This window comes from Mytilus trossulus, unplaced genomic scaffold (genome assembly GCF_036588685.1).
Source record: "Mytilus trossulus isolate FHL-02 unplaced genomic scaffold, PNRI_Mtr1.1.1.hap1 h1tg001001l__unscaffolded, whole genome shotgun sequence".
NCBI classification, from domain to species: Eukaryota; Metazoa; Mollusca; class Bivalvia; order Mytilida; family Mytilidae; genus Mytilus; species Mytilus trossulus.
The window spans coordinates 1-17,383 of NW_026963591.1; the positions used below are offsets into that span (position 1 = coordinate 1).

Consider the following 17,383-nt stretch of genomic DNA (forward strand, 5'->3'; position numbering starts at 1 on the left):
TTTGGGGCCCTTTATAGCTAATTGTTCAGTGTGAGCCAAGGCTCCGTGTTGAAGGCCGTACATTGACCTTTAATGGTTTACTTTTTTTAAATTGTTATTTGGTAAAAGAGTTGTCTAATTGGCACCAACACCACATCTTTCTATATCTAATAACTCTAGAACGGTTAGAGTGATGATACCAAAATTCAAACTTAATCTCTGTGTTTAGTGGTAATAAACATTGTGTAAACAAGTATAAGTTGTATTACATTTGGTTGATGCAAACTCAAGTTAGAGAAGGGAAACCAATTTTGGGACAGACAGTCATACAGATAGACAAGGGTAAAATTTAATAACCACTTCGCATTGGCAGGGGAATACAGAAAATTGGATAAAAACTTGCTGTCAAACTGCACATCTACATAGTCGTAATGTTGCTTTGTTGTCTCAGAGTTTGACTAATAAAGTGATGGACAGACAGATGTACAGTAGATGGATAGGTTAAAATAAAGTATATCCTACAGAACTTTGGTCCATGTGAATGATAATCCAGGAGTACATTTTGGTGTACATGACAAATCGAAATAGAATTCATCTTTATTATTTATCTTGATATACAGTATATAAAACAATGCTGTAAAAGCATTCTAATTACAAATTTTCATATTATTTACAATTTGATAGTTGTTACAATGCAATTTTTCGAATTCATTAAAGCATTTCCTTAAAACAAAATTTCAATAAATAAAAGCTGTTGTACCTTATTTGAGCAAATGTGATCTCATAGCTATAGAGATGTAACAATTTAATGTTGTATACTGAATCACTGTATTCGTCATCAGTTTAATTTTCTCTTCACATAGCAAGGCAGCTAATTATATTATGATACAGAATGGTGCAAGTACATGTGTGATTATTACTATTTGTGCATGGTGTATTTTTCCCTAAAAAGGTTATAACTTATATATATTCTACATCCTAATTCCTATAGTTGTTAATTGCTGTGTCTTTTTTGTCTCTTGTGGAGAGTTGTCTCATTGGCAATAATACCACATATTCTTTTTTTTATCTTTACAATAGGACACATTGCTATACATACATCGTTTGTCTCAAAAGTGTATTGTTACACCTCTACCATCTGATGAACCATAGCTTTTCAATCTCTTTGTTATTTTGTCTTCATTTTTGTCTTTTGGTCATCCATACTCTGTACCAAGGAACATTTTGAATTTTGCAAAGAATTGTATTACAAATGTTTTTAGTATAGATAGAAAATTGAGACAGATCGATTGGATTTATCAGAGCTGGTTTATTATTCAAAATTAGGTCAGGCATAAGGCTGTAGTGATAGATGTGGGTTAATTGAATATCTTAAGGCCAAAAAAAAAGAAGCATTCTACGCACAGACCAGAAAACACTATTCCCCTTTACTATCAGAGGTGGGGCATACTAATCATTTTATGACAAATACATGTATATATTCATAAAATTAAAATAAATATGATTTTACAAATCTAAACTGACCTTTAAATTGATCTTTGAAAATGTACTATAATCAACCTAATTATATAAATATAATGAGTGCCCAGCACAATTAAAAATTGGGAAGAGAGTCTAATCAATTTACGGTATACAGAAACAGAAATTACTTTGTCTGAGAGTTAACATAATAAATCTGAAATAAGCTTAATAAAAGAACAGAGTTCCAATGTCCCCTGTATTGCACATATATTTTATATTTCAAATGGGCATAAGTCATTGTAAGTATAAAGAAAAAAGTGTGGAAAATTGACTTGTCGGACTGATGGATGGACAGACAGACATAAATACAGAGTCCAAAGGTAAGTCCCCTTCAACTTCTACGGTAGGTGAATAAAAAAACTTTGGGAACAGATTACACTTCCTTACCAGTCCCTACAAGAATTTCGCCTCTTCTACAAGCAATTTGTTTTCCTAACAAACTTTGACATTCAATAAATAAATATAAAAGTAAACACCATCAAAATTGGACAATTCTCCCTATATCTGAAGATTATTTTCTAGTCTGCATTTTGTTGTCCTTGCCCACTTTAACACTTGATAAATAAAAGTACACATTTTATTTAACTCTCCCAAATCAAGTATTTTAGCCTGATTCTTACTTTTGTAAATGTAAATATTGTTTGTACTTGCAAAATGAAGATCTTTTCCCTGTTTAATAATTACTGATAGTTGAAATAATCTGGGTGAAACAACAATGCCAAACACAACATCCTGAAAGAAAAGTTTGGACAACATTTGTTGTATATTTTGGACAATTGCATGAGACTCCCGGTGTGCAGGTTTCAGTTCAAAAACTATTGGAAAGATACCAGGAAAATCAGGCAGCACGACACAGTAATCTGGAACTATTGTGTGCCTTGAAACTCTGTGATCTGCTAAATATCCTGTAGAAGATTCAGCGACTGATGACTCCAGATTTAATGAAGACAGGCTTAACAAAGATGAAGAGGTACTTGATGGAGTGCTAGAGTAAGGTGCATTATACTCCATCTGGGTGATCGGGGTATCAAAATCGCCAAAAACAGTCTCCAATGCAGTGTTAATACTGTCATGTATGTTTGTGGTAGAGCCACACATATCATTACTCCCAAGACATGTCAGGAGTATTTTCATCAATACCTCAATCCAATTTTTAGCCCGTCCATTTGTCATATCTGTTTGTAATGCTGTCTTAAATGATGATACATAGTGCCTCTGTTCTGAAAATATATATAAAACATGTAAAAAAAGAATATAGAAAGGGGGAGTCAATTCCTTAACTTGCCACACAAAACAACATAACTTGAAGCAAAGCTGTGTGTCTTTCCTTTTGACGCCTTTTGAATTTAAATTTGTAGTAAATATGAAAATCAAATTATGTGCATATTAATATATGTTTAAAGCCTGGATTTGTGTTTTGTATTTTTATGGCAACCCTTTGGAAAAGGTTACGAAGGACATATTGTTATTCTTTACATTTCACATTTTTTTTCAAGTTTACAGTTCTTGGAGATGACTTGACAAACATTGATAAAATTCACCAAAACGAGAATCCCTAAGTGCCTCAAATTTTCAAGATAGCCACCAAATGGCGAAAATGTGGTCAAAATTAAATGAAATTGATCATTCGAAAGTGTGTCATCCATCTGAGGAAATTCCAAACTAGAAATAGTTTATGACGACAGACGACGGACGACGACAGACGACGGACGACGACAGATGCCAAGTAATGACATAAGCTCACATGGGGTCCTTCAGCCCAGTGAGTTAAAAAGGGTGGTGGGGGTGGTGGTCTAAAAGATATGTTAATTGTATAGTATGGGCTATTTGACTTTGGAACACTCAAAATAGTTGCTGCTATTGTGACAATGTCCAATACATCATGACATCCTCCACTATTGCTTGCAACATGTGCAATAGCAAATCTAGTTTCTAATCATTTTTGTTGTTTCATTGGCCTTGTTGTGTTATACAAATCCTTAAAGTCTCCTTTCACTCTTGAGTCAACATGCATGGGCAAGATGGAAATAGAATTAGTTTCATGACCATGGCAGTGGCAAATATTTCAAATACATTGAATGAGATCATAATACGTAATATAAATAGGTTCAAAAGGTAGGACTTGTTATAGCCACCAGCTGAAAATGTGTGTACACATATATAAACTAGAGGCTCTAAAGAGCCTGTGTCGCTCACCTTGGTCTATGTGAATATTAAACAAAGGAAGCAGATGAATTCATGACAAAATTGTGTTTTGGTGATGGTGATGTGTTTGTACATCTTACTTTACTAAACAGTCTTGCTGCTTACAATTATCTTTATCAATAAAGAACTTGGCCCAGTAGTTTCAGGGGAAAATGTTAATAAAAATTTACAAATTTTATGAAAATTGTTAATAATTGACTAGAAAAGGACAATAACTCCTTAGGGGGTTTACAGTTTATCTCTATCTATAATAATATTCAAGATAATAACCAAAAACAGCAAAATTTCCTTAAAATACCTATTCAGGGGCAGCAACCCAACAACGGGTTGTCTGATTCATCTGAAAATTTCCGGGCAGATAGATCTTGACCTGATAAACAATTTTATCCATGTCAGATTTGCTCTAAATGCTTTGGTTTTTGAGTTATAAGCCAAAAACTGCATTTTACCCCTATGTTCTATTTTTAGCTGTGGTGGCCATATTGATTTGATGGCCGGGTCACCGGACACATTTTTGAAATTATATACCCCAAAGATAATTGTGGCTAAGTTTGGATTAATTTGGCCCAGTAGTTTCAGAGGAGAAGATTTCTGTCAAAGATAACTAAGATTTACGAAAAATGGTTAAAAATTGACTATAAAGGGCAATAACTCCTAAAGGGGTCAACTGACCATTTCGGTCAAGTTGACTTATTTGTAAATCTTATTTTGCTGAACATTATTGCTGTTTACAGTTTATCTATACATGTATCTATAATAATATTCAAGATAATAACCAAAAACAACAAAATTTCCTTAAAATTATCAATTCAGGGGCAAACCCAACAACGGGTTGTGTGATTCATCTGAAAATTTCAGGGCAGATAGATCTTGACCTGATAAATAATTTTACACCTCACAGATTTGCTCTAAATGCTTTGGTTTTTGAGTTATAAGCCAAAAAACCCATTTTACCCCTATGTTCTATTTTTAGCCATGGCAGCCATCTTGGTTGGTTTGCCGGGTCACGCCACACATTTTTTAAACTAGATACCCCAATGATGATTGTGGCCAAGTTTGGATTAATTTGTCCCAGTAGTTTCAGAGGAGAAGATTTTTGTAAAAGATGACTAAGATTTACGAAAAATGGTTAAAAATGGATTAAAAAGGGCAATAACTCCTAAAGGGGTCAACTGACCATTTCGGTCACGTTGACTTATTTGTAAATCTGACTTTGCTGAACATTATTGCTGTTACAGTTTATCTCTATCTATAATAATATTCAAGATAATAACCAAAAACAGCAAAATTTCCTTAAAATTATCAATTCAGGGGCAGCAACCCAACAACGGATTGTTCGATTCATCTGAAAATTTCAGGGCAGATAGATCTTGACCTAATAAACAATTTTACACATGTCAGATTTGCTCTAAATGCTTTGGTTTTTGAGTTATAAGCCAAAAACCCAATTTTACCCCTATTTTCTATTTTTAGCCATGGCGGCCATCTTGGTTGGTTGGCCGGGTCACGCCACACATTTTTTAAACTAGATACCCCAATGATGATTGTGGCCAAGTTTGGTTTAAAAGTTAACGATGACGGACGCAAAGTGATGGGAAAAGCTCACTTGGCCCTTTGGGCCAGGTGAGCTAAAAATAGGGACAGAATTTTTCTCCCTTACATAATCATGCTTGCCACACAAAAGAATTGTTGCACGGACCTCTGACTCTTCCCTATTGTAACCAGACATGGTTACTTATTCATACATCCTGCACAGCCATATAATTCATTAACATATTAATTTTTTTAAAGCAAATTGGTCAAGTGGTTTATAACTTGTTGTTCGGTGTGAGCCAAGGCTCCGTGTTGAAGGCCATACATTGACCTATAATGGTTTACTTTTTTAAATTGTTATTTCGACGGGTAGTAGTCTCATTGGCACTCACACCACATCTTCCTTTATCTATATAAGCATGTTTAAGTTATTAAATAGAAAGAACAATTTTGATGAGAAAAGTGTACATGTACATGTATCATTGTATGTGTATAAATTATTACATATTAAATATTTTACCTATTGACAACTTTGCATATGCCTCTTCTAAGTCCTTATCAGACATTGGATTATTTTGGGGTAACCAAAATTCTACTTTGTCAACTTTTTCATATTTAAAGTCGTATAGCTCTAAACATCTGATAATGTCCTTCCAGAATTCTGATGTAATATCAGATTGCTCAAATGGTTCCAAAAAAGTGTTTATTGTCTCATAAAAAATATCCAAGGGTCTTTGTTCAAAGGAATCATGACAATCGTATACTTCTTCTGATGCCTCAGACTGGTCCTTTTCTCTAGTAAAAAATTTTACACTTTCAATAATATTGTCCTGTGACCTGTAACATTGTGTGTCTTCTGAACAGCATAGAACCCTGACCAGCAAGGCTCTTTGATTGTAATTACCCATCCATGCCTAAAAAATAAAAGTTAAGATTATTTAAGTTTAGTTTAGTTTAAACATATTTTATTGTTCAAAATGACAAAAAGATCAGACACAAGTTTTACAACTTAGTAACGTCTTCTCCAAAACAAAAACAAAATATACATTAATTAATGAATACATCAAATATTTCATACTAACAAATAATTTAAGTATAAGACATGAAAACAAAAGGAAACTTTTTGAGGCGAATCAATGGATTTTAATCCAGTGCATCTTTTTACAGTATAAATATGACACAAACACACCGAAAAGTTAGTGGAATTACCTATATATGCGCAAATTTTTTCTTGTGGACATAACTTTAATAAGTGTGCGTGTTTTTCTCATTATAAAGCGTGGAATCTGAATATATTACATGTATTATCCAAGTTTACGAAAAGGATGTCAGTTGCACAATGGTAAGAATAGATTTGAAACTTATTCTTATATTCTTTCGTTAAAATCCATTGAATCGTTATTGATAACAAAACATAACAGTAAATATTCATCAAGATCATTCGATTAAAGCATGATTACCAAATAATAATAAATCAATAGTAAATTTACATTAAAGACATTAATTTCGTTAAACATCAGATTTCTCTGAGCTGAAAAATTAATACAATATAATAGATAGTGTTCAACATTTTTATTAATAAAACCACATGAACAATTTGTATTTTGTATCAAATTTGCTTTGAACAAGTCAGCACGCAGTGCGCTACATCTGTTATGCAGCCTTGTGTGTAAAACAGAATACAAACGATCTCCTAAAGAACCAAATCTCGGAGATTTATTATTTCTATAGTATAGTTTATGCAAGTTTAATTTAAAAAAGGAAAATGTAGGAATATGTCTTATACTTAAGTCTAAAGAGTTCCACAGTGCAATAGATGACGGAAAATAAGACTGTTGATAAGCTGATTCTATTTTTTTCAAATACAAAATAACAGATCATTCATTGAAATCAACCTAGCTGTAACAGTATCAATAATATTAAAAACTGATCATGTCGTCATGTTAATTTTTTTCATCACATTTCATCACATTTTATCAAGTTGTATTGAACATCATTATCATACTTACTTTTTATACTAATGTACATGCTCAGGGAAGATTAGTTATATAGCTAACTTTGTAACCCTCTTAAAATAAAGTATTGTTGTTGTTTAAAATAAAGTATTGTTGTTGTTGTTGTTGTTGCTGATAAATGATTTATGGGAATAGTAATATTTTGACTGTTACGCAAATTATAATTACAAATATCGGATACAAAATCCAGAACCAAATCATGAAAATAATCTGGCGCTTGGTTATTTATAATCTTATAAAACATAGATAATTTTTTAACCTCCCGTCTGACGCTTAATTTTCCCCATCCTGTCTCTAAATAGATACTGTTCCGTCTAGCGTAACTTGTTAATCCGGTAACTATTCGAGCAGCCTCGATTTGGATATTTTCCAATCGATCAGAATTTGTTTGTCCCATACTTCTGACGAATACTCCAAAATTGTCCGAATAAAAGTCATATAAATTTTTTCCAAATATTCCCTCTTAAAGGGAAATTCCGCGATTTTTTACTTATCATCTAATTATGTTCATCTTAACATAAAATACACATTTGCAAAGTTTTAAATTTATATTCCTTCTAATAACGGAGAAAATCAAGTATTTGTAACTTTTTTGGTGGAATTCTCGAGTGGGTCGTGACGTATTAGCCCGATTTATTGAATTCTGGGAAAAAATAAAATCTGTTTAACTCTTATAGCTTATCGACAATATACGTAATTAAAAGCGCACAACTGACGAATGGTCGTAGTTATTAACCACAATATAAGAATGAACGAAAATGAATATGCATATACCGTTGTGTATTGATTGAATTAAACTCCTATAAAATTATCTCTAGTAAATGTTTTTGAATAAATTTAATTAATTATTGTTGAGATTTTTTTCATATAATATTTATTGAACATTTTTACTGATATTGGACTGAAAATATTTCAGTTCTATTTACCGTTATTGTTTTGATAATCATTTCAATGCAACTAATGTGTGAGCAGAGTGTGTATATTATTTTGTAAAGGTCACTGTATATTTCTCGGCTTGAGGTCAATTCGTTTACCTTGTAGCTATTTAGCCGCAGGTGTGAGTTCAAGTGTACACAGGTATAAATGTTGTTATTTGGAAAGGATAAACAGAAAGGATTAGAAAGAGTATGCTGTCACGATGTTAATACACTAAGATTTAATACACGATGAGAATAAAGATACAATAATTAAATTGTGTAAATTAATTGAAAATAAAATTCAGATTCGTAATTCCGAAAGAGTATAAAAATAAAAGGAAACAATTTTTCATTACTTTCTTAGCGGCAATTGGCGTAAAGATTCAAATATGAAGCAAACAATAGTAGTTTTAATCTTTAATAAAAACTAAATGCAATATTACCCAATTTGATATACCATTGTAGATCTGTTTGATATCATTGACTTTACCGGAATTTCTTAACTTGTATTCAAATCTGGCTGTGTTTAAATGCTAATAAAACTATTGCAATTTTAAAGTTTTTAATTGACAAAAAAAATACAACATACAACATGCATTTTTAGTTTCTTTTTAACATTTTATTCTTACATAATTAAATTCATTTGACAATCATTTACACGAACTTTTTGTGAAAAGAATACCAATTATCTAAGCTAAGGCACTATTTCTTTTGAGGATTTTTGAGGTTTTTTTTTTTAAATTCTATGATAATATTTGTGCAATGTTGAACATGATAGCCGTCATTAATCCAAATAAGTAATACAGTAGTTGTAATAAAAGTTATATTTTAGTCATGCATAAATGATATTGACGAATTTAGAATAGTTCGTCCATACATCGTTGTTCTTGAAACAATCATTATTAGTATACATGTAAGTTTCCTGACATATAAGAGCCATTGAGGATGAGCTCCAGAGAAAGCAGACTAGTAGCGTTCGTTCGTTTGTTTGTTGGGAAAGGAGAGGAAATGCAACCGCTTGTACAGATAAACGACAGAATTACCATACAAGCATTTATAATCAACACAATCAGAAAGAGTTCCCATCGTTAGACGGGGAATATGAAGGCTTCCAAGAATGAACAAGTGACATGTCTAACTCTGAACAGTTAGAAAACGGACTATCGACATCGACCGCTTGTTCTTGATATTTGAAACTGTATGCATATATATACGTATATGTTTATGATATAGTGATGAGTTCTTGCGTCTGACAAAAACTAAATCCCTTCATGGTTATATCTTGCCATACGTTTATATTGGTTTGTAAGGTGATTACTCAAAATCGTTATTTGAAAATCCTGTTTGTGAGATGTAGATTCATTTCAATACAGAAATTTCGTCTCAGATATATTTCACAAGTATATAACACGGAGAAGCTCTGGAGGTCCCTTACTCCCATTTTGTTTGGGTGTGAACCATCGATGTTTACAGCAATATCAAAGAATAAGATGATGATGGTAGAAAGAACTATGGGCGTCATGTGGCAAATATTACATGCATATCGGACAATGAGTTGTCAATCTGTATGAAAAGATTTCCAATACAACCATATTATTGAGAAGGAATGTTTACATGCTATACTCTCGTACTAGTATTACAGGGTTCTTGTGGCGTTCACCTTATAGGACACACATCTCAGTGTTTTAACGATGTTTAAAAAAAAGACAGAACCAATTTAATGTCATATTTCCCTATTTTTTAAATATAACTAAAAGTCTTTTATCTGACAAGAATACCCCTATTTAGCGGACAAGTAATTTATTTATTTTTCTGTTATTGAATACCAAGAAAGAAAATAAATCCCGAAAATAATTTGAAACTTTGATACTCTAAAGTTTCCCAGCAAAATATTCACATCCCCTGGGGATATTTAGTGTTCGTCCAGTGGCATATATAACAATTGTGATGACGAATTCCTTCCTTTGTTCATGAACAATCTTATTGAAATATAAATCTGTGATTTTACTAGGTCCACAGCTTCAATGAACCAAAGCAAAAGTTATACATCGACCTGAATTTAAATCAAATTGGTTCTCTTCTTCTTCTGGTATACAATAGTCTATCGACATTCGATGATTACATACTGTTGGCATACGTGGACTAGTCTTTTTACAACACTTTTACCCCTATTTATTCAAAATATATGTTTTTTTCTTATGTTCAATGTATACATGTATATATTTTAAATTGCGCTATAGTTCCGTAACTTTCTATCCAGTCGTATAAACGAATCGTCGGCAAGTGCGTACATTTTTTTAAATCAATATTTCTGGTTTGTTCCAATCTGTCCTTCACTATTGACAATGAGTATTTATTACATTTTCCCAAATTCACCCTTGGAAAAAATATTTAAATAGATTTTAATTTCATCAAATCTTATTTTTTGGATATTATTTATATTTTTATGAATAATATTCTTTACACCAGAAATGTTATTTATAAACAAGCGTATGAGTTTAGTAATGACAAGTAAGACAGAGTTGTATATTATACATCTGATAGTTCAAAATGGAAAGTTATAAGTTATAAGTTATCAGCCGTGTACACTGATCAATACCTGCAGAAGTGAAACGATGCATGAACTTGCAAGCCCGACAGGAAATCGCTTGAATACCTGGACGTGTCACCTCACACCCCTCACAATACCTTTGGAAGTAATACCTTTAGCCATGCTGGTGATCAGATGAGGGAAGATCAAAATATATTTGAAAAAAGTTTATTACTTTAAAGAATTATGAACAAATTAGATTTTCGAAAACAATTTTCACGGAACACTTATTTATGATTTCAACTTTGACTTTTCACCTAATTCCAATATCAACAGTTTAAAAACAACAGACCATGGTAATTTAAAAAAAATAAGAATATTTTCCGTATCAAGTTAGTTAGTCGGATAAAACAACCGTACGATTGACAAGATATCGACACGCAATTACGACTACATCGGTTACTGTAGTTTTGTTTCTTTGTGGTTTATAGACATATCGTTTTTATTAATCGGGAAAGAACACAAAATGGCTGACCGCTGAGAATTGATACTCTAAATTTAAAATCGATGGTGATCGCTTATCTAGCGGAATAAAACTTTAATATCTATGAATTTGAGCATTTTTATACAGAATGAACATAATATCAATTTTTGATTTTTTTGCGAAGTTTCCCTTTAAGTCAAAATTTGAGTTTTCATAAAACATTAAGCTGCTTCGAAGTTTTTTCTATCAGCTTATCAACATGCTTACTCCCTTTACAATCACTACTAAATATGACACCAAGATGTGTATGCGTATGAACTGGCTCTAAACTTTGTATAGTTTTCATACTGAATATCATATCTGTTTTATTTGGGTTAAACTTCACTAGCCATCTGTTTGACCACGCATTTAAATAAACAAGATCTGCGCTGATTAAATTTCTTAAAATGTATTCATTAGGAGCAGTATCATCTATTGAAGTGTCATCTGCAAAAAACCTCCCAAATCCAGAAAAACCATCAGCTATATCATTAATATATATCAAAAACAATAATGGTCCTAATACCGAATCCTGAGGCACACCGGCGTTTAATTTTCCAAATTTTGAAAGTGAATCTTTTAAGACAACTTTCTGAGATCGGCTACATAGGTAGCTTTTTAACCAACACAACAAGTCTACTTTTATACCATAATTTTTCAAGTTATTAGATTATTTAAGTAAAATATAACATATCACAAGAAGCTTAAGGCTGAAGATACTGTAAAATGGTGGGAGCTTAAAATTATACAGTAAAAAATAAAATGCTCTGCTTAATATGACCGAAGAGGTTGAAACCCTGAACACTTTGGGCAAGTTCATTGTATGGACACTACATACAAGCTTGATATACACCTGTGGATATGAATAGTGATTAAATATCTGACATAATTTAGGTTACTGACACTGACTTAATATGGTTAACCAGGTGCTCCACATCCTTACTAAACACAGATGTTTTACCTCATTAAGTGTGGTTTCAGGTGTTTTTTTTGTAAGATTAATTAACATTATCTCTGATTTTTTAGACTCTCATTCATATTTTTCTATAGAAGACAAAGCATTCTTTCAATGTTGTCATTGACATTATTTGATTTAGATGCATGACCTTTTTATAAATATATGCGTGGGTCTTGAAGTTAACCAATTTTGATAACTTATCAACTTGTAGATGTCGATATTTGCAACTTTTTGATTCTGGTCAATTATTTCTTGCTTAACAGTATTTGACTTATTTAAGTTGTATTTTGTCTTTCATTAAAGGGAGACAAATCCAAAAACTAACAATTTTAGACCTCTGTGAGTCAAAAGCAGATTCAGACTTATTTATGTCTGAGCTCTGACTGTTTGACATTTTAATAAATCTTAGAAGAAAATATGACGGATACAAATAAAAGAATATTGATATGGAATTTTTAAGACACTCTTATAATATATATTGAAAAGCAAAATTATCATTGTGGAAAGATTTTAAGCAAAAAATAACAGTTGACTGATAGGCTCTCAAAGCCTCTTAAGTGTTATTTTTTGCCTATTGTCATAAAAACTATATTAAGAGAGAACATTTCTTTTCTTTAACATGTTTAAGTCTAATTATATGAATTCAATTAAAGTAGATAAATAGCCGCTCTAAGTCACCAAAAACTGCATTTTCCCCATTGTTATATTTTTAGCCATGGCAGCCATGTTTTTAGACAAAACAGAATTTGATCAGTAGTTCCAGAGGAGAAGATGTTTGAAATAGTTTACACCAGACCGAAGACGACATACGATGATCGATGCAAAGTGATGGCAAAAGCTCACCATTCCTTTGGAACAGAGTGCTAAAAATAAATGGGGAATGGACACAGTTGATGCCCCTGCTTGCATAAAATGTTATAAAAGAACATAAATCAATAAACAGCGGTGTCATGAGCGCATGAAACACCTGTCATATTTTCAAAGAATAAAGTTCTATTACTTCTCAATGTCATATTAGAAATTTAGAAATAGAATTGATGAAAATATAAAAAAGATCAGGTATGATTGCCAATGAGACAACCCTCCACAAGAGACCAAATGACACAGAAATAAACAACTTAGTATAGGTCACCATATTGCCATCAATAATGATCAAAGTGCATACAGCATAGTCAGCTTTATAAGGCCCCGAAATGACAATGTAAAACAATTCAAACAAAAAAACTAAGGGCCTTATGTATGTATAATAAATGATCAAAAAACAAATATGGAATGCATAAACAAATGACAACCACTGAATTACAGACACATACATACAGAATGGGGCGGGCTTTTTTTGAGTTACTGTCCCAAAACTTGAAAATTTTTCCCTTTTTAATGAATAAAATCCCTGAAAGGGGCACTAGCTATGAGATATATATATATAAAAAATCTAAAGTATGATTTTTTTTTGTTCAATCATTAATGAAGGTGAAGTAGTGAAATAATAATTTGCTTTTATCAGCTAAAATGGTTCAATTTTGTCAAATAAAGCTAATAAACATTGATAATGAATTGTTCACTTGCAAGTGAAAAACTCGTCCTTATTAAATCCATATTCATGCGACTCCAATTTAACCGCGTAAAAAGAGATAGAATATGCATGCATTGCCCGTGTATGGTTATTTAAAGGAAAAGAATGTCAATATTGAATGTGAAACAAAGGTAAATAATTTGACTGACTAATTCGATCCTCAAAAAATATTTCTTACAAAGGTAAAAACGATGATAAACATAAATTTATAATTTATAATATATAAAACAAAATTTAAGAGACCTATAAAAATCTAATTGCACGGGTTGCTTAATCTTTTTATATCTAATGTTTATGTTTACATCGCTTATAAAGTCATAGAAGGTCAACTGACTAGTTAATTAGATGGCGTCTTGGCTAAAATTCTTACGAAACAAATCTTATTGAGATTGTTTGGAAAAATGTTTTATATTGTTACAAACAATATATTAGAATTTGAGTCAAATAGGTGAACATGAATTTGGGAGTTAGTGCCCCTTAAAGAGATACTGCCTTTTCAAGTCATTGTCCTAAAACTGGTAAATTCAATTTTTTTAAGAATAAAAGTTTAATCCCTGTAACCATTTGGTAACTTGAAAATGAAAAATCTTGAAAATATTAAATTTGAAAATTACATCATGTCAATAGACATAAACAATTCACCAAAATGTCTTGCAAGTTGGAGAATGCATTGTTGGGTTATTGTCTGAAAACTTGGAAATCCCCTTTTTGTGTGAATAGAACTCCATAACTTGGATACGTAAAATCTAAAATTTATAAGAAAGGAAAGGGAGCTCATATTCATAAGGGTTCTGCGGGACCCAGTGTCTCACCTACTTTTACAGTTAATCGCAGGCTCAACCAGATACTCCGCAGGGTGCAGCTTTATACGACCGCAGAGTTTGAACCCTGAACATTGGGGCAAGTATGGACACAACATTCAAGCTTGATACAGCTCTGAATTTGGATTGTGATTAAATAGTTGACTAAGAACTTAAACTTAAAAACTTTAAATTTTAAATTGGACAATACCTATTATGGTCCAATATCCAAAGTCTAAAGACATGGTTAGATTCAGCATATCAAAGAACCCCAAAAATTCAATTTTTGATGAAATCAAATAAAGTTCCCATTTTGGACCCTGTAGACCTCAATGTGGACCAATCTGATAACCAGGCCCAAACATTCAAAAATCTAAATACATGCATGGTTAGATTAAGCATACATTTTGTATATCAAAGAACCCCACATATACAATTTTTGTTGAAATCAAACGGCCTAGCTGGAACACTGGTTAAAGTAATGGGTAAACTTATCTGAAATTGGAGTTAATATCAGAATTTTCAATCAAGGAAAAAAATGCTTTCAAGGCAAGAGCTCAATCTCACAATGAAATATTGGAGAGGCAATTTCCTTAAGTAAACTGTTAACAAAATAAAACACTTGGTTATATAAATTTTTTATATAGATGATACAATTTATCACAGGAAACAAGGTCCCATCATTGTGAATACTAGTTTCACGATTTTTCATTCAACTTACATTTTCTTATTTTCATCTTGTCTATCAAAAACTATTTATATATATATATACAAGATTTGTAATCAGCAAGTAATTATATGAATGTAATCTTAAAGTAATCTTAAAGTAATCATGATTACACCTGTTTTTTACATTATGATTACTTGTAATCAGAAATGACATGATTACTGATTACATATGATTACACTGCAAAATGTAATTGATTACAATTACTGATTAGGATTACCCCTTGCCTGGTTGTAACAAAATATTATTATGACTAATTTACATTTTCATGGGGTTTTTGTATGTATTTTTTCGATCAAATTAATGCAGGAACTCTCTATTATCAGATTATAGAAAGTCCCTGATTAATGTGAGTGTTTTTAAGGTGTAAGATATGTTATATGCATGTTTCAACAAGTTGAGTATTCTGCATGATAGTTTCCTGCAAAACGACCTAAGAATGTGTGATAATTAGTGATACTAATGAAAAGGACCCAAAGTTTTCCCTCTTACTGCTTCTAACTTTCTCATGATTAAACAACATCTTGCTTAATGGCTTCATTATTTTTTTTTTTTAAGGTGGTACCTAACACTACAGGGAGATAACTCTGTAAAGTCAATTAAACGTTTTAATTACGTTGTGTTATAAAAGGAATATTAAGCTTCTCAATGATCAAAATTGGTGGTTGTCAAATTGCTATATAACCAGTGTAATTTTTCTGACAAAACGGTTGATTCAAAATTTTTTTTTTTTTTATATTTTGGTTCAAGTGTCAAAGTAAATACTTTGACAAAATTTTATGAAAATTAAACGAGCTAAATTAATTTTAGTGAAAGTGTTGGGTACCACCTTAAGTTTTTTATTGAAGAAAAAAAACATCAATAACTACATGAACTACATGTATGTTTTTTTATAATACTTGCATAGAGTTACAGCAAGCTTTTCTGTGAACACAGACTTGGACGATTACTCTGACTACAATGTTATCAACAAAAGCAAGTATTCAAAATAATTATGACATCTTGAAAAGCTATTATAACTTTTTTCTTTGACACTTAAATTGCATCGACACCAAAGGTCAAAGCAAAAATTTTAAATAGCCTTCCTATACCTCATAATTATTTTGACTACAAAAGCAAGAAGCAAGAAGGGGGAGGGGGGAATAGGATATTTAGAAATTCTGGACCTCAGGATTTCATGTTTTTAAGCCCGGGATTTCGGGATCAAGACTCCTCCAGACCCCCCACCCCACCCCCTTTTCCAAGAAGACGTCGAAGAAATTCCAGTGTCAGTCATAATGGAATGGTAGACTTATTTCTGGAAATTTCATGAAGCAAATACAGAATCAAAACAAAAACGCATTGTAAGATATGTTTAACTGCGCAAATGGAAGCTTAAGTTATAGAACGAGTGGCACGCCGACATCAATGATAAATTATTCTAAAGTGTTTCTTGCAAAAACATATTATTTCTCTTCTTACATAATCTTCTACTTCCATGCCTTTCGTGTAAGAAAGATCAATGTTGTGTGGTTTGTCATTTTTTGAGTTCAACTGCCTAAAAGCCATCCCTTCGTTTTCTGGTTTCGGTGGGTCTCACTAAAAATCGGATCTGTTGCTGATTGGTTGGTAAATAGTACACGTGTCTTTTGTTTCAAAGATAATAACATGACAGAAATGAAGAAAATTATAGAATACATTTGATATATTATATATTTTTACAAAAATATAATGCGTATGGTACATAAAAATTAAAATTTAAAGTGGTAATTAAAGGGTATTTTCTTGCAACGTGATCGCCGTTTTTTTATTTGACGTTCAACATGAAAATGCAGAGTACGAAAAAGTTTTATTCATTCCGGTCAAAATTTAGACGACTTTGTAAATATGAAGAAAAAACATATAAAAGAAAAATATGCTCAGAACTAAGTAACACATGTGAAAAGAATCCCAAGGTTTTCTGGAAGATTTTGAACAAACTTAGTAAGCAATCAGAATTAAAAGATAAATCTGTTATGATATTCCCCAAAAAGAGTTTATTAAATTTTATAAAAAATCTTAATAAGTCTGATCATGATTACAATGATCACCAAAGCAATGTAGTCCACAAATTTGAATCACTA

General features: G+C 31.7%; 1 protein-coding gene across 1 annotated transcript; it reads right to left on the reverse strand.

The window, feature by feature from the left end:
- Positions 1–564: 564 nt before the first annotated feature.
- LOC134703354 (uncharacterized) lies at positions 565–16,869 on the reverse strand. The gene is made up of 3 exons (XM_063563472.1): positions 16,743–16,869; positions 5,759–6,152; positions 565–2,720 (listed from the first exon to the last, which is right to left on the reverse strand). The coding sequence occupies exons 1-3, from the start codon at positions 16,827–16,829 to the stop codon at positions 1,999–2,001; spliced, it is 1,203 nt and encodes a 400-aa protein (XP_063419542.1). The 5' UTR covers positions 16,830–16,869; the 3' UTR covers positions 565–1,998.
- Between the last annotated feature and the right edge of the window lie 514 nt (positions 16,870–17,383).